The 24,320-nt window shown below is 48.9% G+C and overlaps 3 protein-coding genes across 7 annotated transcripts in view; 1 reads left to right on the forward strand and 2 right to left on the reverse strand.

The window, feature by feature from the left end:
* The window catches only part of LOC132571225 (zinc finger protein 709-like), a 1,224,940-nt gene that overhangs the window by 369,821 nt on the left and 830,799 nt on the right, over positions 1–24,320 (reverse strand). The gene's annotated exons all lie outside the window — the stretch shown is intronic.
* The window catches only part of LOC132571277 (zinc finger protein 420-like), a 166,472-nt gene that overhangs the window by 36,206 nt on the left and 105,946 nt on the right, over positions 1–24,320 (forward strand). The gene's annotated exons all lie outside the window — the stretch shown is intronic.
* LOC132571244 (zinc finger protein 345-like) lies at positions 13,831–23,000 on the reverse strand. 2 transcript variants are annotated; one of them, XM_060237981.1, is made up of 6 exons: positions 22,902–23,000; positions 19,531–20,017; positions 18,952–19,069; positions 16,602–16,675; positions 16,001–16,127; positions 13,831–15,664 (listed from the first exon to the last, which is right to left on the reverse strand). In XM_060237981.1, the coding sequence occupies exons 2-6, from the start codon at positions 19,924–19,926 to the stop codon at positions 14,097–14,099; spliced, it is 2,283 nt and encodes a 760-aa protein (XP_060093964.1). In that variant the 5' UTR covers positions 19,927–20,017; positions 22,902–23,000; the 3' UTR covers positions 13,831–14,096. The 2 variants fall into 2 exon arrangements, with proteins under 2 accessions (XP_060093964.1, XP_060093963.1); XM_060237980.1 differs by having other exon boundaries at positions 22,790–22,929.

The following is a 24,320-nucleotide window of genomic DNA, read 5'->3' on the forward strand; positions in this document are numbered from 1 at the left end:
TCATTAGTCCTACAGAGTGGTCATTTGTGTCTTGATCTGCGGCCTAGAGGAGTGCGAGAAGCCTGGCTAGGAGCAGATGCAGGGAACTCTGACATAAATATATATTTTTAAAAACTTTGTCTAAGGAACAATTAAGTTACAGAAATAAGAGCGTTTGAGAATTCCCAAAGAATTTAACATTCCATGTCACTGGAAAACGGGAACTGCTTTCCAATGCGTCTCTCCAAGATGAAGCCACATATAAATTAGTATCAAATAGAAGAGATATTGCTGCCCCACATATACTGCTGCCCAATACATCCCTCACCTTAATACGTCCATGCACTCGTAAAACGATTTCTGCAGGTCAACGAGCTCGTTCCTGAAAATTTCTTCCGCTCTGCAATAAAAGAGGAGGAACAAGAGTTCATTAGTTCCACAGAGTGGTCATTTGTGTCTTGATTTGTGGCCTAGAGGATAGGGAGAAGCCTGCCTAGGAGCAGATGCAGGGAACACTGACATAAATATCTATTTTTAAAAACTTTTTCTAAGAAACAATTAAGTTACAGAAATAAGCCCTCTCCCTCAGCTCTGTGCCTAGCCTTGAAGGCAAAGGGCTGGGGGCGCTCTCTCCCACACCAAGCCTGGATGGCGAAGGGCTGGGGGCTCTCTCTCCCACGCCAAGCTTGGATGGCGAAGGGCTCGGCGCACTGCCGTGCAGTTCTTCCCCTAACATAGTGAAGCCTACCGTTGAGGCGTCCTCTCGCTTCGAATTACGGGGAGAGAGTGAAAGCGAAGGGTGGGAAAGTGGCTCTGTGGGGTTGATTGTGACGTCCTCGCTGTTGCTCTGTGATGTATGGCTCAGTCTCCCCCTCCCTCTCTCTGGCTGGAGGACTGAGGCGGTGGTCGATTGTGACGTCGCCGCTGCTGCTCTGTGCTCTCTTTTCCCAGCCTTGAAGGCAAACGGCTCGGCGCTCTCTCCCTCAGCTCTTCTCCCAGCCTTGAAGGCGAATGGCTCGGCGCCCTCTCCCTCAGCTCTTCTCCCAGCCTTGAAGGCGAACGGCTCGGCGCCCTCTCCCTCAGCTCTTCTCCCAGCCTTGAAGGCGAACGGCTTGGCGCCCTCTCCCTCAGCACTTCTTCCAGCCTTGAAGGCGAATGGCTCGGCGCCCTGCTGCACAGCTCTTCCCCGAGCATACCACAGCCTAGCCTTGAGGCGTCCTCTCCCTTCAAAAGACCAGGAGAGAGTGAAAGCATAAAATGATTTTTGGAGCGCCACTACCTCGTTTGTTAAAATTTCTTCCGCTCAGCAATGAAAGATGAGGAACAAGAGTTCATTAGTCCCACAGAGTTGTCATTTGTGTCTTGATTTGCGGCCTAGAAGACAGGGAGAAACCTGCCTAGGAGCAGATGCAGGGAACTCTGACATAAATATATATTTTTAAAAACTTTGTCTAAGAAACAATTAAGTTACAGAAATAAGCGCTCTTGACAATTCCTGAGGAAGTTAACATTCCATCTGTCACTGGAAAACGGGAACTGCTTTCCAATTAGGGTGGCCATAATATATCTGCAGGCCAGCCAGGGACACCTTGAGGGGGGAATGAATGTGTGTGTGTGTGCGCGCCGCAAACAGGAAGTGATGTCACTTCCGGTGACGTCATGCCACTGCCGGAAACAGGAAGTGACATCAGGGAAGGAAGGAGGGAGGGAAGGAAGGAAGGCGGAGGGAGGGAGGGAGGAAGGGAGGAAGGAAGGAAGGAAGGAAGGAAGGAAGGAAGGAAGGAAGGAAGGAAGGAAGGAAGGAAGGAAGGAAGGAAGGAAGGCCACTCCCTCCCGCCAGCCGCCCCCCCCGCTTTCGGCCCCTTCCCTCCCTGCCTGCCTGCCTCGGGGGGGGGGGCTTACCGTCTCGCAGGGTGCGGGTGGCGGCCTTGGTGGCTTTGGGGAAGCGGCGCTGGTCGAGGAGGCGTCGGAGGCGCTGACAGGTGGGCGGCCTGCGGGAGTGGCGCGGGAAGCAGCGCTCGGCCAGGCGGCTCAGCTGCACGGCCCGGTGGGAGGAGGCCTTCGCACCAGCCGCGCGCGGCACACGCCGCAGTAGCGCCCCCTGCGCACCAGGCAGCGCCGGCAGAACGCGTGGCCGCACGACGCCACCACCAGCTCCAGCGGGAAGCCCCGGCACGCGCTGCAGCCGAAGAGCCCCGCACGCCCCTCCGCCGCCACCTCCGGCCGCGCCTGCCGGTAGCCCTCCTTCAGGCCCGCCGCCAGCTCCCGCAGCGAGCGCGAGCCGCAGCCCGGCCAAGCCTCCGGCACACGCCCGCCCAGCGCCCGCAGCCTCCGGCGCTGCTCCTCCCACAGCGCGCGTCTCTGCACCGCCAGCGAGTTCGCCGCGCCTCCGCCAGGGCTTCTGCCTCCTCCAACTCCTCCGCTTCCAGATCTTCCTCCAACTCCTCCTCCTCCAGATCTTCCTCCTCCTCCAACTCCAACTCCTCCTCCAGATCTTCCTCCTCCTCCAACTCCTCCTCCAGATCTTCCTCCTCCTCCAACTGCCAGCATTTAAAACAGTAAAAATATTTAATTAAAAGAGAAAAAGAAAGGAACAGAAGAACAAAACAAAAACAGTTGCTTGTAAAAGGTTACACAGCACAGCACAGCACCCACATAGCAAACAGCATGACAAAGGAAAGGTGGTTATAAACGCATCGTATTGTCCCTGGTCTAAACTTGCCCTGCCTTGAGAATGACTTACTTGGTCTGACTGCCTGGGGGCCTCATTTTCCTGACTAGGCCCCCCCACAGGCAGGAGCCCACAGGCAAGCAACCTCTCTTCCAGAGCGCCAGCTGCAAACTTCCTTCTCTTCCTGCCTAACACATGCCAAGAACAAAAGAACTTCCTGCCGCTCTAGGAGACTTTCCCCCTAGAGTTGTTGGTTTGGCTCTGGAAGGGAGGGGGGGAGTGAGGGGAAGGCTAGGCCAAAGCCTGCTTCGCAGTTTCATGTTCCTCCCCCCTAAGATGGCGTTTCTCCACAGTATTGCCTAATTATATTTTATACTGTGTATGTTTTATTCCCATTATAGTATTGCCTGACTGTATCTTATAGCTTTGCGAGCTATGTCTCCGGAAGCAATTCCTAAGGGAAATACCCAACTGAACGCCTTGGTTCTGGAATTTAATCAGTGTTTTTGGGGAGGAAATTATATTTTATACTGTCTGTGTTTTATTCTCATTATAGTATTGCCTAATTATATTTTATACTGTGTATGTTTTATTCCCATTATAGTACTGCCTGACTGTATCTTATTAAGTTATTTGTATTTAATTGATTGGTCTTTGACCGTATTAAACTTTCATTCATTAAAGATTTTTAAAACTTAAAATAAAACATGCTTAAAACATTAGCACTCAGTCTTAAAGGTGCTTTCTTTGTATCTCTCCTGTATGATCCAGGAAACTGGGCAAAGGAAGCTCTGGCTCTTTCCTGCCTTCCCCAGGAGATAAGGAGGGGGAGGAGCCTCAGCGAATAGAAGGGAGGGAAGTTTTGCACAGTAGCTCTGCTGTGAAACTGAGAGAGCCTGCCAAAGCAAGCTATCCCTCTCCCCTCCTCCGCAAGGGAGACGTCTCAGTCAATGGAGAAAATGGAGGCTTTGTTCTGTAGCTCCTGTGCAATTGAGCAAGCCTGGCAAAGCAAACTGTGATGCAGAAGGAAGCAAGTGAGAGGGAGAAGTTTAAATGGGCAGTCTTTACAGTGGAGGTTGGTAAGCAGTGGGGTGCCGCAGGGCTCATTACCGGGTCCTATGCTCTTTAACTTGTTCATAAATGATTTGGAGTTGGGAGTAAGCAGTGAAGTGGCTAAGTTTGCGGATTACACTAAATTGTTCAGGGTGGTAAGAACCAGAGAGGATTGTGAGGCACTCCAAAGGGATCTGTTGAAGCTGGGTGAGTGGGCATCAACGTGGCAGATGAGGTTCAATGTGGACAATTGCAAAGTAATGCACATTAGGGCCAAGAATCCCAGCTACAAATACAAGTTGATGGGGTGTGAACTGGCAGAGACTGACCAAGAGAGAGATCTTGAGGTCGTGGTAGATAACTCACTGAAAATTTCAAGACAGTCTGCGATTGCAATAAGAAAGGCCAGCACCATGCTGGGAATTATTAGGAAGGGAATTGAAAACAAATCAGCCAGTATCATAATGCCCCTGTATAAATCGATGGTGCTGTCTCATTTGGAATACTGTGTACATTTCTGGTCACTGCACTTCAAAAAGGATATTATAGCATTGGAAAAAGTGCAGAAAAGGGCAATTAGAATGATTAAAGGTTTGAAACACTTTCCCTATGAAGAAAGGTTAAAACGCTTGGGGCTCTTTAGCTTGGAGAAACGTCGACTACGGGGTGACATGATAGAGGTTTACAAGATTATGCATGGGATGGAGAAAGTAGAGAAATAAGTACTTTTCTCCCTTTCTCACAATACAAGAACTCGTGGGCATTCGATGAAATTGCTGAGCAGTCAGGTTAAAATGGATAAAAGGAAGTACTTCTTCACCCAAATGATGATTAACATGTGGAATTCACTGCCACAGGAGGTGGTGGCGGCTACAAGCATAGCCAGCTTCAACAGGGGATTGGATAAACATATGGAGCAGAGGTCCATCAGTGGCTGTTAGCCACTGTGTGTGTGTGTGTGTGTGTATATATATGTATATATATATATATATGTATATTTTTGCCACTGTGTGACACAGAGTGTTGGACTGGATGGGCCATTGGCCTGATCCAACATGGCTTCTCTTATGTTCTTATAATGACAGTCAGTTGCTCGGGGGACTGATAGGAGCCCTCCGGGGGTCTAATTCGGCCCCCAAGCTGTATGTTTGACTTCCCTGGACTAGATGGCCCTGGAGGTCCCTTCCAACTCTATGTTTCTATGATCCTATGATTCTAAGCCAGCTCTATCACTTGTTCTACCAGGTAATCCTGGAGAATGGAGATCTTATTGTCAAGAACTGAGTTTTGCCCTGTTAGTGCAGGGTTTGAGCGGTCACCCGTCTTGAAAATCAGAACTATAATTGCATTGGTCCATGCTTTAGGCATGTGCCCTGTAGAATTTACAATGGTAGAAAAAGGCAACAAGTGGGCATGCCCACCATTCAGGGTCCGCTTTTAAAATTTCTGCAGTTATCACATCAGGTCAGGAGCTTTACCTGGTTTTAATTGGTCAATGAGAGGGACAACTGTTAGCAGATTATTTTATGTACACCTTACTGTACATTCAATAACCTTAACACAAACAACCTGCAATTATCAGAAGGCTAATACACACTTCATAACAGATAAGCTTTATTATTTATCCAAGTTTCTCCTTTAGACAGAAGGCTTAAAATATATGGATAGAGAAGCAAAACAGTTTAGATAACATTAGTCCTTTCGGAAAGCAGTTACAGTTACAGAAGATAGTCAAGCATAAAGCATAGTTCTACAATAAAGCAGAGAGCATACTGAAAAATATCAGTCCCAACAGGGACTTCACCCTATTAGTCTACATTTTCCCATTTTAAAATCTAAGTCCCAAGTCTCTAGTAGAGCTATGCTCTATATTCTAAATTGGAGCAGTTAGGCTATGTTTGAGGCCTCAGACAGAAGATGACTTGAAATCTACAAAGGCTGTTAATTTCTTGGGTTGACCAGGAGAGAAACTGTCTCTCCTGCAGGCCAGGCCAGAGTCTAAATCCCAATTAGCTTGGCATGACCAGCACAGAGGCAGCCTCTGGTGCAGACCAGCGGTTTCTGCCCAAAGTCCAGGGCTTTTAAAGACTTTCCCCGGAAAACTGTATCACTTATCTCTATTTCGTCTAATGTTATGAATTCCAGTACTGCAGATAGTAGCTCCAGAAGGCAAGTTATCTTAATTCCTCACAATACCATAAAAGGGAATTCCTGTCCTCAAAAAAACTCTCAACTTTACCCTAGTTTCTGTCTACTCTCCTGACCTACATTCTCAACTTATGCTTTTGACTGAGAGCAATATGAATGAAGAGCTTAGAACTCTTGTTGACAATTTCATAACAGACCCAAGCCAACCCAAAAGAAATCCTGCCACAACAACTTCTTCTGGAGTCACAGGAGGCCATTCAGGCATATTGTCAGGAACAAGGTTGGTCACATGGAGAGCACCTGCAGCCTCCTCTTGGAATAGATCAAGAAAATACTGATACTAAGTAGAGGGAGCAATAACAGAAGGGCTGGAAATTCCTGGTCTAAGTGCTCTGTTAACTAGTTTCCAAAATTGTTTTGAGTCATTGCAGGATATAGCAGTTAATAGTCATTCCTATTGTTTTTGGACAAAGGCATTCCTCTTTATCTTAATAAGGGTATTTAAGTACCGTATTTTTGGTCCATTAGACGCTCCGGACCATTAGACGCTGATGCCTGGCTGGGAGACAAGCGGCGAGATCGCTCCCTCCACCCCCACTGCAAACCCAGCACTTTGCAGGGAGCGATCTCGCCGCTTGTTTCCCAGCCAGGCACGCAGGCGCGGGGGAAGCATGCCGACGCCTGCGTGCCTGGCTGGGAGACAAGCGGCAAGATCGCTCCCTGCGAAGTGCTGGCTTTGCGATGGGGGCGGAGGGAGCGATCTCGCCGCTTGTCTCCCAGCCAGGCACGCAGGCGCCGGCGTGCTTCCCCCACGCCTGTGTGCCTGGCTGGGAGACAAGCGGTGAGATCGCTCCCTGTGAAGTGCTGGGTTTGCGATGGGGACGGAGGGAGCAATCCCGCCGCTTGTCTCCCAGCTAGGCACGCAGGCACCAGCGTGCTTCCCCCATGCCTGCGTGCCTGGTTGGGAGACAAGCAGCGAGATCGCTCCCTCTGCTCCCATCGCAAACCCAGCACTTCGCAGGGAGCAATCTCGCCGCTTGTCTCCTGGGGGCTGCAGGCCCCTACCCCCCTCGTCTTTTAGTATTCACTCCATAAGACGCACGCACTCTCCCCCCCACTTTTTTTGGGGGGGGAAGTGCGTCTTATGGTCCGAAAAATACAGTAATCTCTGCATATTTGATATTCTTCTGGGATACGAGGGGAGGTAGCATTGCAAAATTTGCAATAGATGGATGTGCCTTTAATTCACTACGTTCTTTATCAAACCAAGAATCAAAAACAGGTTGGTCAAATTGTTTTGTTTTATTGGACTGATACTTATATTTCAATGCCTCATTTCTAAGTGCCAGAAGATTCTTGTAATTGAATTCTGCTTCAGAGTGGTCTCGTAATTAAATTCTGTTTCAGAGCCCCGGGGCATAGACTGATAAAGCTGCAGTACTGCAGTCCTAAACTCTGCTCACAACCTGAGTTCAATCCCAGCGGAAGCTGGTTCAGGTAGCCGGCTCGAGGTTGACTCAGCCTTCCATCCTTCCGAGGTCAGTAAAATGAATAGCCAGCTTGCTGGGGGGAAAGTGAAGATGACTAGGGAAGGCAATGGCAAACCACCCTGTCAAAAGTCTGCCGTGAAAATGTTGTGAAAGCAACGTCACCCCAGAGGCGAAAACGACTAGTGCTTGCACAGAGGAATACCTTTACCTACCTCTTTTCAGACTCGTCTATAGATTCCATTCCTGCAATAGATCTGTTCCTGCAATTCAGAACAGAAGACTGATTCAGTATTGTTGGAATGGACAACCTTGTTTCTACAGAACAAAAGATCCTAGCAGGTGGATTTGGTTCTTGGGTCATAGATTGTGAACTCTTGTTGTTATCTAACTCAAGGGCAATATATGGGAGCTTCACAATTGAAGTTGTGCTTTGCTGGCCTCTGACATGACCACTTGGGGATAGTTTAACTTCTTCAAGTTCCAAACCTGCACAAAATCCGGAATTTCCTTGGATACTGCTTGGGGGAAGCACCTGTGGTTCTGCCATTAAGTCTGAGGAAGCAGTTTGAGCAACAGGTGAAGGTACTAAAATTACTGTTTCCATAAAACTATTTTCACTATTATCACTGATAGGAGAATGTTGTGCAGGGAAAATTTTTTTGACAAACTAGCTCCTGGAACAGTTTGTAAATTAATGCGTTGAGGACTAGAAGAGAGTGGCACTGCATGATCACAGCAGGGTAGAAGGGAAGATTGAGGCAACAAGGGTGCTACAGTATCTTTAAATACATGGCCTGGTGAGATACCTCTCACTTTCAGCCAGTCCTTGTGCAATAAAAACTTTGGAAACTCTGGCTCTGGCAAGGCCCGGCGCTGGGGGTTCTGCCAACCCATGCAGACCCCTGCTCCCCGCCCCAAACCTGAGCAAGGTCAGGATGACTCGCTGCCATGCCTCAGACTTTGTTGAGGCTTCCCGAGTCTTGGGAAGCCTTGGTGAAGTCTGGAAGGCAGGGGATGCACTCAGAGCTGGGCTCTGAGCAGGCTCGCTGCCATGCCCCCCTAACTTCGCCCCCTGAGCCTCAGGAAGGCTTAGTGAAGTCCAGAAGACAGCGGGTGCGCTCAGAGCCCACCCACTTTTCCGAGGCTTCCTGAGTCTTGGGAAGCCTCGGCAAGGTTCGGAAGGCGGTGGGCATGGCGCATGAGGAGAGGGGGCACCTCGTGACACCCCTAGGCCACGTGGCACCCGGAGAAGAAAAAGACTGCAGATTTATACCCCGCCCTTCTCTCTGAATCAAAGACTCAGAGCAGCTTACAATCTTCTTTATCTTCCTCTCCCCACAACAGACACCCTGTGAGGTGGGTGAGGCTGAGAGAGCTTTCACAGAAGCTGCCCTTTCAAGGACAACTCCTGCGAGAGTTATGGCTGACCCAAGGCCATTCCAGCAGGTGTATATGGAGGAGTGGGGAATTAAACCCAGTTCTCCCAGATAAGAGTCCATGCACTTAACCACTACACCAAACTGGCACTCACAAACGGGGGCACTTAACCACTACACCAAACTGGCCCTGGCTCTGGCTGGAGCTATTCAGTAGATCCACTGAACGTATATCCAACCACCTGAGGCACCTCCCAAATAGCTCTGTCAGGTGGCCTTTGACAAGAGGCTTGGTGTGCCACAAGGGCAAATAGCCTTGATTATCAAGCAACACATCAACAGATTTGATGGGATGGCCAAATTAGTTAGGAAGAATTTATGCACTCAGTTCCTCTTGCTGCTGGCAAAAGTGGAACTTGACTCTTCACATTCCTACTGTCAGTACGTGGGAGGCTTGTTTGAGGAATGTTACAAGTATCATAAGAACATAAGAGAAGCAATGTTGGGTCAGGCCAATGGCCCACCCAATCCAACACTCTGTGTCACACAGTGGCCAAAAACATCAAGTGCCATCAGGAGGTCCAACAGTGGGGCTAGGAGCCTTCCCACTGTGCCCCCCCAAGCACCCAGAATACAGAGCATCACTGCCCCAGACTTTACTCTCAGCAAAGAGCCTATCCACCTTGGCGTCTAAAAGTCAAAGCTGCTGAAAGATAGAGTCTACTGTTTTTGCTGTAAGCAATATTGAGTCTGCAATAGGATTATTTTAAACACTAGAGCAGAGGTGGCCAAACTGTGGCTCAGGAGCCACCTGTGGCTCTTTCATCCATATTGTGTGGCTCTTGAAGCCCCCACTGCCCCGTTGGCTGGCTTGGAGAAGGCATCTGTCTCTTTAAATCACTTCTCCAAGCCAAGCCAGCTGATGGCTTGGAGAATGCATTTATAGTTAAAGTTGCTTTCTTTTCACCCCTTCCTCCCTCCCCACCTATTTGCTTTCTTTCCACCTTTCCTTCCATCCTTGCAGCTCTCAAACAGGGCCAGAAGTCCAGCAGCTCTCCCACTGTGCCCCCCCAAACACCAAGAAGACAGAGCATCATTGGCCCCAAACATAAGAATAAAAGAGTAGGCCTGTTGCATCAGGCCAGTGGCCCATCCAGTCCAGCTTCTTGTCACACAGTGGCCAGAACCCATCAGGAGGTCCACCAGTGGGGCCAGAACTCCAGAAGCCCTCCCACTCTCCCACCCCCCCACAAGCACCAAGAAGACTGCAGAATTATACCCCGCCCTTCTCTCTAAATCAAAGATTCAGAGCGGTTTACAATCTCCTATATCTCTTCCCCCCACAACAGACACCCTGTGAGTAGTGTTCCCTCTAAGCCAAGTTAGCGTGAGCTAGCTCACAGATTTTTAGCCTCTAGCTCACACATTTTTGTCTTAGCTCAGGAAGGAGGACCCCAGAGCACACTAATTGATGCAGGAGCTCACAACTTTCATGCCAGTAGCTCACAAAGTTGAGTTTTTGCTGACAAGACTCTGCAGCTGAGAGGGAACATTGTCCGGATGGAGAAGAGCTGGGGGCTCTCTCTCGCAGCTCTCTCCCTAGCCTGGACGGAGAAGGGCTGGGGGCTCTCTCTCTCACCTCTTGGCTGAGCCTGGATGGAGGAGGCCTGGGGGCTCTTCTCTCTCAGCTCTCTCCCTAGCCTGGATGGAGAAGGGCTGGGGGCTCTCTCTGGCAGGCCAAGCCGGGATGGAGAAGGGCTGGGGACTCTCTCACAGCTCTCTCCCTAGCTTGGATGGAGAAGGGCTGGGGGCTCTCTCTCGCAGCTCTCTCCCTAGCCTGGACGGAGAAGGGCTGGGGGCTCTCGCAGCTCTCTCCCTAGCCTGGACGGAGAAGGGCTGGGGGCTCTCTCTCTCACCTCTTGGCTGAACCTGGACGGAGAAGGGCTGGGGGCTCTCAGCTCTCTCCCTAGCCTGGATGGAGAAGGGCTGGGGGCTCTCTCTAGCAGGCCAAGCCGGGATGGAGAAGGGCTGGGGACTCTCTCTCACAGCTCTCTCCCTAGCCTCGATGGAGAAGGGCTCGGGGCTCTCTCTTGCAGCTCTTGGCCAAGCCTGGATGGAGGGCTGGGACCTCCCTCTCGCATGCGAAGCCTGGACGGAGAAGGGCTGGGGGCTCCCTTCTCACAGGAGAAGGGCTGGGAGCTCTCTGGCAGGCCAAGCCTGGACGGAGAAGAGCTGGGGGCTCCGTCTCACAGGCCAAGCCTGGATGGAGAAGGGCTGGGGGCTCCCTCTCACAGGCCAAGCCTGGACGGAGAAGGGCTCGAGGCTCTCTTTCACAGGCCAAGCCTGGATGGAGAAGGGCTGGGGGCTCCCTCTCACAGGCCAAGCCTGGACAGAGAAGGGCTCGAGGCTCTCTTTCACAGGCCAAGCCTGGATGGAGAAGGGCTGGGGGCTCCCTCTCACAGGCCAAGCCTGGACAGAGAAGGGCTCGAGGCTCTCTTTCACAGGCCAAACCTGGATGGAGAAGGGCTGGGGGCTCCCTCTCACAGGCCAAGCCTGGACGGAGAAGGGCTCGAGGCTCTCTTTCACAGGCCAAGCCTGGATGGAGAAGGGCTCGGTGCCCTGTCACTCAGCTCTTCCCCTAGCATAGTGAAGCTTAGCGTTGAGGCCTCCTCTTGCTTCGAGCTACCAGGAGAGAGTGAAAGCGAAGGGCGTGAAAGTGGGTCTGTGGGGTTGTGTTTGCTGCTGCTCTGTGGTATGGCTGTCTCCCCCCTCCCCCACCAACTGCCTGGAGGGCTGAGGCGGTTGTCCGGGGTGGGGGAGGGGTGAGAGACCGGGCTGCTCTGCTGGAGGCAGGGCGGGGGCAAGAGTCCACTCCCCAAAAGCCAAGCCTTTCCCGCTTTGCCTTCCATCCTGCTTTGGGTTGCCAAGTCCTATTCAAGAAATAGCTGGGTACTTTGGGGATGGAGCCAGGAGACTTTGGGGGTGGAGCTGGGAGCAAGGTTGAGACAAGCATAACAGAACTCCAAACGGAGTTCTCTGGCCATCGCATTTAAAGGGACCACACACCTTTTAAATGCCTCCCGCTTTGGAAATAATGAAGCATAGGGGCACCTTATTTGGGGCTCATAGAATTGGAACCCCCCCCAGTCCAATCTTTTTGAAACTTGGAGGGTCTTTTGAGGAGAGGCACCAGATGCTATGCTGCATATTTGGTGCCTCTACCTCAAGAAACAGTTCCCCCAGAGCCCCCGATACTCGCGGATCAATTCTCCATTATTTCCTGTGGGAATAATTCTCCCTAGGGAATAACAGAGTTCCTAGCAGAATTCCCTCCCCTTCTCCCGCTTTCTGATGACCCTGAAGTGTTGGGGGGGCAGGGCCTCCAAACCGGGGGAACTGCCTGTAACTCTAATATTTGAAAAGTAAAGCAACCGTGTTGCAGTAAAAATAAAACAAAACCAGTGTTGAACACTTTCAGAGTTGTTTGATTACATTATTAAGCAGAGTCATTTTGTTTTTTACCCTACAAAAGCATGCTGTAGTGGTTAAAGTAAAAGAAGACTGCAGATTTATATCCCGCCCTTCTCTCTGAATCAGAGATTCAGAGCGGTTTACAATCTCCTATATCAGGGGTGGCCAACGATAGCTCTCCAGATGCCTTTTGCCTACAACTCCCATCAGTCCCAGCCATGCTGGCTGGGGCTGATGGGAGTTGTAGGCAAAAAACATCTGGAGAGCTACCGTTGGCTACCCGTGTCCTATATCTTCTCCTCTCACAACAGACACCCTGTGAGGTGGGGAGGGGCTGAGAGCTCTCCCAGAAACTGCCCTTTCAAGGACAACCTCTGAGAGAGCAATGGCTGACCCAAGGCCATTTCAGCAGGCACAAGCAGAGGAGTGGGGAATCAAACCCAGTTCTCCCAGATGAGTCTCCACACTTAACCACTACATCAAAGACTGGGATCTGGGAGACTCAGGTTCAAATCTGCCATGGAAATTTACTGATCACTCTAACCTACCTCACACAAGTTGTTGAGAGGATAAAATACAGCAGAGGACAATGATGGAAGCTGTTTTGTGTCCCCACTGTGAAGACAGGGCATAAATGAAGGGAATTACAACTATAGCTGAAGATGAGCAGCCCCGTGGTGCAGAGTGGTAAAGTTGCAGTACTGCAGTCCAAGCTCTGCTCATGACCTGAGTTCGATTCCGGCGGACGCTGGGTTTAGGTGGCCGGCTCCAGGTTGACTCAGCCTTCCATCCTTCCAAGGTCAGTCAAATGAGTACTCAGCTTGCTGGGGGGAAAGTACATATGACTGGGGAAGGCAACGGCAAACCACCCTGTAAAAACGTCTGCCATGAAACCGTGATGTGACGTCACCCCAGAGTCGGAAGTGACTGGTGCTTGCACAAGGGACTACCTTTACCTGAAGATATGGGAGCTGAAGATGAGGGAGCAATAAAAGGTAGTTTGGTGGGGTGGTAACGAGAGAAGAAAGTAGAGAAAAACAGGGATAGTGGGTTGCCAGGTGGAAGGGAAAAGGAAATGGAAGGGGATACAGTAAAATTTGAGTGGCACCATGCAACTGAGTCACAGTATTCCTAGATAGAGAAGATGATGATGATATTGGATTTATACCCCACCCTTCATTCCTAATTTCAGAGTCTCAGAGCGGCTCACAATCTCCTTTACCTTCCTCCCCCACAGCAGACACCCTGTGAGGTGGATGGGGCTGAGAGGGCTCTCACAGCAGCTGCCCTTTCAAGGACAGCTCCTATGAGAGCTTTGGCTGACCCAAGGCCATTTCAGCAGCTGCAAGTGGAGGAGTGGGGAATCAAACCCAGTTCTCCCAGATAAGAGTCTGCACACTTAACCACTACACCAAACTGGCTAGAGGTGGAAGGAGGGAAGAGTGTAGGGGGCAGATAAAAGTTGACAGGCCGGTGGGTAGGAAACAAAGAAGGAAGCAAGAAAATGGGAGAAGGTATGAGGACATCCAGGGAAAGATGAAATAGTGGGGGAGGGGAGAATGAGATGCCCGACCCCTCAAGTCCTGCTTGTATATACTATTTGTGTGTTTATGCAAGAGAATTAAGATTCATTTTAATTCTATTAATTCTACCTCAAAAAATTTATCTGCTTGGTTTGCTAAGAAACTGAGTAGTTAAATCTAATAAATCACATTACATTATCCAGAATACATTCTACCTCAGATACTTTAAAAAGGCTTTAACTACATCTTCACTACCTTGTTTCAACAAATGAGACACTCAGGTGTCCATGTAACTGAGCTAAGATAATTTTTAAACTGGATATAGAATTTGAATGGACTGAAAAGTTCATGTTCTGACTGTGCTCATGTCACACTCTGAAGATTTTTACAGGGTTTCTTCCATGTGGATTCTTTGATGGAAAGTAAGGTTTGCACTCTGCCTGAAGTTCTTTCCACACACTGAACATTTATATGGTTTCTCCCCTGTGTGGATTCTTTGATGGCAAGTAAGGCTTGCTCTATAACGGAAGTGCTTTCCACACTCTGAGCATTGATATGGTTTCTCTCCTGTGTGGATTTTTTGATGGGAAAAAAGGTGTGAGCTCCTTTTGAAGCACTTTTGACAGATCGAGCATGTAAATGGGGTTTCCCCAGTGTGGATTTTCTGATGGGCTGAAAGGCTTGTTTTGTAGTTGAAGCTCTTTCCACACTCTGAGCACTGATATGGTTTCTCCCCTGTGTGGATTCTTTGATGGGAAGCAAGGGCTATGCTGTGACTGAAGTTCTTTCCACACTCTGGGCATTTATATGGTTTCTCCCTGGTGTGGATTCTTTGATGGAAAGTAAGGTTTGCTCTGTAACGAAAGTGCTTCCCACAATCTAAACATTGATATGGTTTCTCCCCTGTGTGGATTCTCTGATGTCTTGTAAGGCTGGTGTTGTGAGAGAAACACTTTCCACACACCGAGCATGTATATGGCTTCTCCCCTGTGTGGATTCTTTGATGGGTTGAAAGGGTTATGGTGTGACTGAAGCTCTTTCCACACTCAGGGCATTTATATGGTTTCTCCCCTGTATGGATTCTTTGATGAGAAGCAAGTCTTGCGCTGTGATTGAAGCTTTTCCCACAATCTGAGCACGTATATCGCTTCTCCTCTGTGTGTATTCTCTGGTGGGAAGCAAGGCTGGAGCGGTTCGTGAAGCTCCTTTCACATTCTGAGCATGTGTATGGTTTTTCCCCTGTGTGGATATTCTGGTGGGAAAAAAGGCTAGCGCTCTGTGTAAAGCTCTTCCCACACTCTGAGCAGTGATATGGTTTCACACCTGTGTGGACTCTTTGATGGAAAATAAGGTTGGCACTCTGCCTAAAGTTCTTTCCACACTCAGGGCACTGGTATGGTTTCTCTCCTGTGTGGATTCTTTGATGGGAAGTAAGGCCTCCACGCTGCCTGAAGCTCTTTCCACACTCCGGACACTGATACGGCTTCACTCCCGTGTGGATGGTTTGATGGGAAGTAAGGTTCGATCTGTTCTTGAAAGTCTTTCCGCAATCTGAGCATTTATATGGTTTCTCCCCGGTATGAACCCTTTGATGCTGTACAAATTTGTCCTTTCTTCCAAAGCTCTTTCCACACTGTGAGCATGTGTGTGGTTTCTCCTGTGTGCTGAGAGTTTCCTGTAAAATTAGGGGTTTGATTCCCCTAAAGCTCGCTGTATACTCCGACTCTTTCAACTGCTTTTCCTGATTTTGCATTATCTCATGCAAGATAAAGCTTGATTTCCCAGTTAAGATTTTGGCATGCTGAGTGGAAGTCGTTTTTCCTTCACGACTTTCTTCTTGGACAGGAATTTCATGGAAATTAGCACTTTCAGAAGCAATGGATGTCTTTGTCCACTTTGGTTTTGCTTTAGTTTCCCTTTTCTGCTTTTCTCCCTTTCTCTTGCACTCCTGCCCTGTAAGAATGAAAAAAAAAACCAGGTGAGAGAGAAGCTGAGCTTCCAATAAGAGAATAAACACAGCTAACATAGAGAGTGAAAATCAGAGTGAAAAAGGCTAAGTGAGCAGGTAAAACCTGTCGTAACACTCTTTTTACTAGCATTAAATTACCACCCTAGTGGTGGAGAATATAGAGTAGGGGTGGCCAAACTTGCTTAACATAAAAGCCACATAGAATAAATGTCAGATGTTTTAGGAAGGAAGGAAGGTGCTCCTGTCCTCAGCGACCTCCCTGTAGGACCCTGAGAGAGATGAAAACAGCAGACCAATGAAAGGCAAAGAGGGAGCCATACCTAGAGATGTCAGATTCCTGCAATTCTCCGCCATGACTTGTCTGTGTAAGGCCCTTTGGTCTGGATCCAGCAGAGCCCACTCTTCTTGGGTGAAATAGACAGACACCTCCTCTAGAGTCACCAGACCCTGAAAGAAAGATTTTTCTCTTCACAGATAATGTCACAGCCCCAAAACACAGAGAAATGGAGGTGGTTGCGAGTTCTCCTAAACACAGGAAGCAGGGATGGAATTCTAGCAGGAGCCCCTTTGCATATTAGGCCACGCACCCCTGATGTAGCCAATCCTCCAAGAGCTTACAAAAAAGAGCCTTGTAAGCTCTTGGAGGATTGGCTACATCAGGGGATGTGGCCTAATATGCAAAGCAGCTCGAATTCTGCCCCGACAGGAAGCCTCCTTCTACTGGCTCAGATCAATGGTCTGTCAGTGTCAGAATTGTCTACTCAGACTGGCTGCTGCTCTCCTGGGTGGGGTCAAATACAGGACCCAAAACTTTAGAACAGTCAGTCTTAGTGAGCTCTTTTGACCGAATGGTCTTCCTGGACCCAGGAGAAAGTCAGAAGATAGAGGCCCTTGGAGTGTCCCCAATGATTCCTTCCCTACCTGATCTGGTTGTTTGGCTTCCAGTCCACCACAGAGACTTGAAGGTCCAGAACCACCTGAAAGTGCCCGATCACCTGTCAGAAAAGCAAAGGAGAGAAGAAGGGACTGATCCTTCAAAGACCTGAAGCCGGCACAAGAACTCATGGGCACTCCATGAAATTGCTGAGCAGCCAGGTTAGAATGGCTAAAAGGAAATCCTTCTTCACCCAAAGGGTGATTATGATTAACACATGGAATTCACTGCCACAGGAGGTGGTGACAGCTACAAACATACACAGCTTCAAGAGGTTTATTAAATTTATACCTCGCCCTCCTCACCGAGGCGGGCTCAGGGCGGCTTACAACAATAGTCATAATAACAATAAGAGACTAACGCGTTAGTGCATCATCATAATAAAATCAATTAAATTTAAAACAATGTAAAACAGTTGGTGCTAATAACATTCTGGTGTTATTAGGTTCAATGACGTCAGTATTTCCTGGACTCCTCTTGCTGTTATCAGTCTCAAAGTCAGCTGAAAGCAAGCCGGAAGAGTGTGGTCTTACAGGCCTTGTGGAAGAGGGGATTGAATAAAATTTTGTTGGTCTTAAAGGGGCCATTGGACTAAAATTTTGCTCTGCCGCTTCAGCACGGCTACGTACCTCAATGTGGAATTCACTGCCACAGGAGGTGGTGGCGGCTACAAGCACAACCAGCTTCAAGAGGGGATTGGATAAAACTATGGAGCAGAGGTCCATCAGTGGCTATTAGCCAGTGTGTGTGTGTGTATACACACATATACACATACACACACACATATATATTGGCCACTGTGTGACACAGAGTGTTGGACTGGATGGGCCATTGGCCTGATCCAACATGGCTTCTCTTATGTTCTTATGTGACACAGAGTATTGGACTGGATGGGCCATTGGCCTGATCCAACATGGCTTCTCTTATGTTCTTATCAGAGGCAGTATGGTGTAATGGTTGTACTGTCAAATCCCACCCCAGCTACAGAAGCTTGTTGACAGACTAGGGCTGTCAGATCTATGTTGGAAAATACCTAGAGACTTTGGGGGTGGATCCAGGAGGGGGTGGGGTTTGGAGAGGGGAGGGGACTCAGCATGGGACAATGACATACAGTCCTTTGGGAGGATCATGCGTTCAGCATGCCACCTGGTTCAGCTATACTGTACAATGTCTGCAGACACAAGAGCACAAGATCCTTACACCCGTGTTCAACCTTTCTGCTTCCTCATCTAAATCTATTCCTGACAACTGCTGAGTTGGTATTAGTTCCTGTGGACTATGCAGACACGACCTCCTTGTTCCTGTGATGCTTTTAAGATTGGGTGACTACAGCATGTATAAAAATAAAGGAACCTTGCCGAGAAGGGAAGGCTTCTTCTCCTCTGAGCAGGCTTTTTCTTTCTGAACACGTGTCGAGTGATCATTCCTACACAGCCCACCCATCAAATCAGCCATTTTCTCCAGGGAAACTCATCTCTGCCAGTTGGAGATCAGTTGTGAAAGTGGGAGATCTCCAGGTTCAACCTGAAGGCTGGCAACCAGCAGACTTTGGGCCAGTAACACACTCACCACCTCACCTGCCTCACACCTACCTCTGTGGCAGCCCTTAATTTATGGAACGCACTTCCAGAGGCCACAAGAGCCCTGCGGGATTTCTCCCAATTCCGCAGGGCTTGTAAAACCAACCTTTTCCGGCAGGCCTACAGTAACTAATGCGTGAGGAGCTGCCACTAGTATGTCGCTGAATACTACCATCCATCTATAAGACACCTAATAGAGCAATACAGAGAATTAAGAACTATAATGAAGCTGGACCGCCTATGTAAGAAATTTTATAGCACCATTTTTAAGTTTTAAATTATAAATTGTTTTTATGTGTTTTGATTTTATAATCATAAGGCATTGCTATTGTGGTATTATGACTGTGAGCCGCCCAGAGTCCGTATGGAGTGGGCGGCATACAAATTTAAAGTAAATAAAATAAAATAAATGAAAATAAAAAGATTATTGTGAGGGATGAAATGGAGAGAAGGGAACAGAAGCTGCTTTAGAAACAACAGCTGAGAATGGAACTCGGTATTTTTTTCTAAGGTGCAGGGCTTTTTTGTAGCGGGAACTCCTTTGCATATTAGGCCACACTCCCTTGATGCAGCCAATCCTCCAAGAGCTTACAGTAGGCGTTCTAAGAGCCCTGAAAGCTCTTGGATGATGTGTGTGTCCTAATAAGCAAAGGAGTTCCTGCTACAAAAAAAATGCTCTGCTTAAGGGAATACAATGGCAGTACAGAAACAGCAGGCTGACTTCAGAGGAAATGAAAGGTACAACAGGAATCCTTACCCAGGGTGGTCGTGTCTCTGTCTTTCTCCAAAGTGACCTCCCAAAAGAACAGCCTCTTCCTCGGATTGGATGGTACCTTCTCTGTCTCATGAAAATCAGTAGCCTCTTTGGATGGCCCCTGAAACAACAGATCAGGAACAAAGAGAGAGATTGGGAAAGGAAGAATCATAGAATTGGAAGGGACCTCCAGAGTCATCTAGTCCAACCCCCTGCACAATGCAGAAAACTCACAAATACCTCCTCCTAAATTCACAGGATCCTCATTGCTGTCAGATGGCCATCTAGCCTCTGTTTAAAAACCTCCAAGGAAGGAGAGCCCACCACCTCCTGAGGAAGCCTGTTCCACTGAGGAACCGCTCTAACGGTCAGGAAGTTCTTCCTAATGTTCAGCCAGAAACTCTTTTGATTTAATTTCAACCCATTGGTTCTGGTTCTACCTTCTGAGGCAAACACAAAAGAGGACAGGCAAACACTTAGGAAGCGACATGAAAGGGGAGATTTCTAGGCTGACTTCCTAAAAAGTTCAGCATTTGGGAAGGGAGGGTTTCTAGCATGGGCTTTTCCATATTCTGCTCTCACCTGCTGTTTCTGCATCACGTCTTCTGCCTGGCTAAGGAGGAAGCCTTCTGCCAGGGCCACCGCCTGGGAACTGGTCTCCGGTCCGCATTCCCTGACCCAGCTCTCCATCTCCGGGGGCAGGACAGCCAAGAACTGCTCCAGGATCACCAGGTCCAGCATCTCCTTCTTGCTGTGCCTCTCCGGCTTCAGCCACTGGCGGCAAAGATGGTGGAGTCGGTTGCAGACCTCTCGGGGCCCCTCTGCCTCTTGGTAGACGAACTGCCTGAAGTGCTGGTGTTGGACATCTGAGCTGGTTGTGTCTCTGCTGATGAACTTTTGGACAGATCTTTCCCAGAATTCCCCTCTGACTTCAGGGCCTTGTTCTGCTTCAGTCTCATCTGGGTTTAGTATTCCCATCTTGGCCTCTGAGCGGAGAACACAGTCTTTACTCTGCCAGAACTTCCTTTCTGAAGGTCACGGCTGGCAAAACAGGTGAGGCTTCAAAGTCCTGAGAAACCAACATGTTGCTTTGTTAGCAAAGGTAAGAGGACAAGAGAACTGTCACGTTCTTGATCTCCTCTGTGATTTTGTCTAGTCTCCTTTTCAAGACGTCCCAAGCAATGGCCATCAGGACATCATAAGAATATAAATCTTTACCAGTAATTCATAGAGTGAAAAAGGTCTCCCTCACCCCCAAATCTTCTCAATTAAACTGGGAATCTATGTTCTAGGAATATGGGAGGAGAATAAAGCCGCTACATTTCCACACACAATTCAAAGCACTGCTTGTTAGTTTTAAATCTCTTTATAGGGTGGCCAAACTGCAGCTCGGGAGCTACATGTTGCTCTTTCACACATATTGTGAGGCTCTTGAAGCCTCCACCACCCCATTGGCCAGCTTGGAGAAGGCATTTCTGTCTTTTAATAATTTCTCCAAGCCAAGCCAGCCAGTTGCTTGGAGAATGCATTTAAAGTTGCTTTCTTTCCACCTCTCCCATCCTTCCTTCCTTCCTGTCTTGCAGCTCTCAAATATCTGACATTTATTCCATGTGGCTCTTATGTTAAGCAAGTTTGGCCACCCCTTGTCTACCTATTTAAAAGATCAGCTTTTCCCTTCTCAGCCATGGGGGGGAAAAGCAGGGCTTTTGCAGCTGTAGCTCCCTGGGTCATGAATTCCTCCTCCCTAGCAATTTAGCTTCTGACAGGCCTTTTATTTGGGGGGGGGGGGACACCATATCAAACAAGTTTATAGTTGAAATTCAGTTTAATTGACCAGCCTTTATCACTGTCCTGGTTTATCCTTCTTATCACCCAAATATCTTAACATCTTTTACAAAAGGTTTCACACATATTTTTCATTCACTGGGACAGCCAGAGCTATTTCTTTTTTTATTACTGGATGCTAGATTTTTCAGTGATGGTTCAGTACTTCTTGACAATTCTGTGTTCCAATATTACACTTATTAACTCTACATCTGCATAACGTACTAGTCCTGTTACGAGATGGTTTCCCATTCCAAATAATATTCCTTTGCTTCTTTTAATTTACAAAATCTGTTACGTTTACAAATCAGGATGGATTTATACATCAACCTGTTCTGTCAATAAATCAAGATGCATAGCCATGTTAGTCTCTCTTTGGCACTAGAAAAGAGCAAGAGCCCTGCAGCCCCTTAAAGACTAACAAAACTTGCAGCAGGATATGAGCATTTGTGAGTCAGTGATGACTTCTTCAAGGTTTATAAAATGTACATTTTGTGCTGTTAAAGGGGAAAGGCAGGGCTTTTTTGTAGCAGGAACTCCTTTGCATATTAGGCCACACACCCCTGATGTAGCCAATCCTCCTGGAGCTTACAGAGCTACATCAGGAGTGTGTGGCCTAATATGCAAAGGAGTTCCTGCTCCAAAAAAAGCCCTACATGCAGGGATAGAGGTCCCCGAGCCATCATTTCCCTCTTCTGGAAAGTATGAGTCAAGAAAAATCTGGGGATTTTGGGGGTGGAGCCAGGAGCAAGAATGTGACAAGCACAAGGAGTTCTGGCAATCACATTTAAAGGGAATGTGCTCCTTTTAAATGCCTTCCTTCCATAGGAAATAATGGAGGACAGGGCACCTTCTTTGAGGGCTCACAGAATTGGACCCCCTGGTCCAATCATTTTGAAACTTGGGGGATATTTAGAGGAGAGGCACCGAATGCTATGCTGAGATTTTGGTTTCTCTATCTCAAAAAATAGCCTCTCTATAGCCCCAGATACCCACGGATGATCAATTCTCCATGATACCCTATGGGAATCGATCTCCATAGGGTATAATAGAGTGCCCAGCTGACATTCTCTCCCCGCCTCCGCTTTCTGATGGCGAAGGGCCTCCAAACTGGGGGGATCCTGTGTCCCCACCTGGGGATTAGCAACCCTCTTACATTCCCTCCCTAAATGCTCCCCTCACCCCTGCAACCCAGTCACCTTTTTGCCATCCCTTTCTTAGATAAGGTTGCCAATCCCCAAGTGAGTGAACAAACAGGAAACCACAGTGTAGAGATTAGTAAAATGTTTGTTCTTTCAATTTACTAATCCCCAGGTGGGGGCAGGGATCCCTATGGAGATCCATTCCCATAGGGTATAATGGGGAATTGATCCGTGGGTATTTGGGGCTGGGGGGGGCGCTGTTTTCTGAGGTAGAGACACCAAATATTTAGCATAGCATCCAGGGCACCTCCCCAAGATACCCTCCAAGTTTCAAAAAGACTGGACCAGGGGGTCCAATTCTATGAGCCCCAAAAGAACGTGCCCCTAGCCTTCATTATTTCCAGTGGAGGGAAGGCATTAAAAAGGTGTGCGGTCCCTTTCAATGCGATGGCCAGAACTCCCTTTGGAGTTCAATTCTGCTTGTTACAACAACATTGTCCTTGGCTCCACCCCAAAGTCTCCTGGCTCCGCCCCCAAGTCCCCCATTCTTACACCTACGTTGCTTCCCCTCCCCACACGAGAGCCCATGCAGACTGTCCCCTCCTCCTTCATGCCAACCCTGCAAATATGAATTATTTGCAAGCTCCCTGACCCCTGCAATGCAGGCAAGGGGCTGGCTATCCCCCCCCCCCCCCGAGAGCCAAGTGCATGGAGGAAGGGAGGAGGCGCGCTCTCCCCAGGCTTTGCAGTGGGGCGCGGGCGGTGCTCGCTCCCCCTCCTGGATCGATGCCTCCTCGCTCCCCCCTGTGTTTTCCTCCCATCCCCTCCGCATTTTCCAGCCTTCTTGTATTCCGCCCCATGCAACCTTCACGCACCCAGGAGAAAGAAGCTGCTGCTGTTACGCTGGCGGGGAAAACAAAAACCACTTTCCTCTGGGGGTGGGTAGGAGGGGGTCTGGGCAGGAAGTGACCTCACCGCCCCCTTTACCTCTTTGCTTCTCTAGGATTCGGAGCTCGCCTCCCCTTAACCATTCCGGTGCATCTGAGCCCAGAGGGGTTCGCAGCCCTGCTCAGTCTCCGAAAGCAGAAGAAGGCGGTCCACGTGAATTCCTTTTCATTGGGAATGACCCAGTGTGTGCGCACGCAACAAGAATAAAAGACAATAGAGTAGTGTGCATGCACACAAAGGCTTGCACATTGAATAAAAAATATTGTAGTCTTCGTAGGATTGCCAAGTCCAATTCAAGAAATATCTGGGGACTTTGGAGGTGGAGCCAGCAGACATTTGGGTGGAGCCAAGAGCAAGGTTGTAACAGGCTTAACTGATCTCCAAAGGGAGTTCTGACCATCACATTTGAAGAGACTGCACACTTTTTAAATGCCTCCCCTCCATTGGAAATAATGAAGGCTAGGGGCACCTTCTTTGGGGGCTCATAGAATTGGACCCCCTAACCCAACCTTTTTGAAACTTGGGTGTTTTGGGGGGTGAGGCACTGGATGCTATACTGAAAATTCGGTGCCTCTATCTCAAAAAACAGCCCCCCCACGAGCCCCAGATACCTGCGCATCAATTCCCCATTATTTTCTATGGGAATCAGTCTCCATAGGGAATAGAGCTCCCAGCAGACATTTCCCTCCTCTCCCCCCGCCCCCCCCCCCCGGTTTCTGATGACCTTGAAGTGGGGGGAGGGCCTCCAAACGGGGGGATCCCCTGCCCCCACCTACTTGCCCTTGATTTCGACTGGGGGGGGCAGAGTGCCTGGCTGGGTCTTGGGGGGAGAGTGAGGGGTTGTGGATCCATGAAAGGCAGAGAGAAGAGGGGGTTGGCTTTGGGGGAAAGTGGGATTTAGGGACAATCCCTGGGCAGATTCTCTCTCTGGTGAATGGCTGGTTGAATGTGGGGGGGGGGGGGCGGGGTGTGTGGAATATATGCCCATTCCCCTCTTTCAAAGGAAGGGATGTGTTTTAAAGGAAGAGCCTCTGCTTGGCATGCAGAAGGTCGCAGGTTTGACCTCCAGCATCCTAAATAAAAGGTCTAGCACAAGGGTGGCCAAACTTGCTTAATGTAAGAGCCACATAGAAGAAACATCAGATGTTTGAGAGCCACAAGACATGAACGTCAGATGTAGGTAGGTAGGTAGGGAAGGAAGGAAGGAAGGAAGGAAGGAAGGAAGGAAGGAAGGAAGGAAGGAAGGAAGGAAGGAAGGAAGGAAAGAAAATGGATGGCGGAGAGGTGGAAAGTAGCACAGGATGCTATGCTGAAATTTTGGTGCCTCTACCTCAAAAAACAGCCCTCCCAGAGCCCCAAATATCCGCAGTTTAATTCTCCATTATACCCTATGGAAATCCGTCTCCATAGGGAATAATGGAGTGTCCGGCAGACATCTCCCCCCACCCCCGCTTTCTG

Source organism: Heteronotia binoei, chromosome 5 (assembly GCF_032191835.1).
Source record: "Heteronotia binoei isolate CCM8104 ecotype False Entrance Well chromosome 5, APGP_CSIRO_Hbin_v1, whole genome shotgun sequence".
Taxonomy (NCBI): domain Eukaryota; kingdom Metazoa; phylum Chordata; class Lepidosauria; order Squamata; family Gekkonidae; genus Heteronotia; species Heteronotia binoei.

Bases quoted from the DNA above. Each gene is read 5' to 3' on its own strand.
- LOC132571244 (XM_060237981.1), bottom strand. From the start codon at position 19,926: ATGGGAATACTAAACCCAGATGAGACTGAAGCAGAACAAGGCCCTGAA. The intron at 16,128-16,601 runs GTAGGGAAGGAA...TCTTTCTTTCAG, and splicing joins AAGCCAAACAACCAGATCAG to GGTCTGGTGACTCTAGAGGA. The intron at 15,665-16,000 runs GTATGGCTCCCT...TCATTCTTACAG, and splicing joins CAGGAATCTGACATCTCTAG to GGCAGGAGTGCAAGAGAAAG.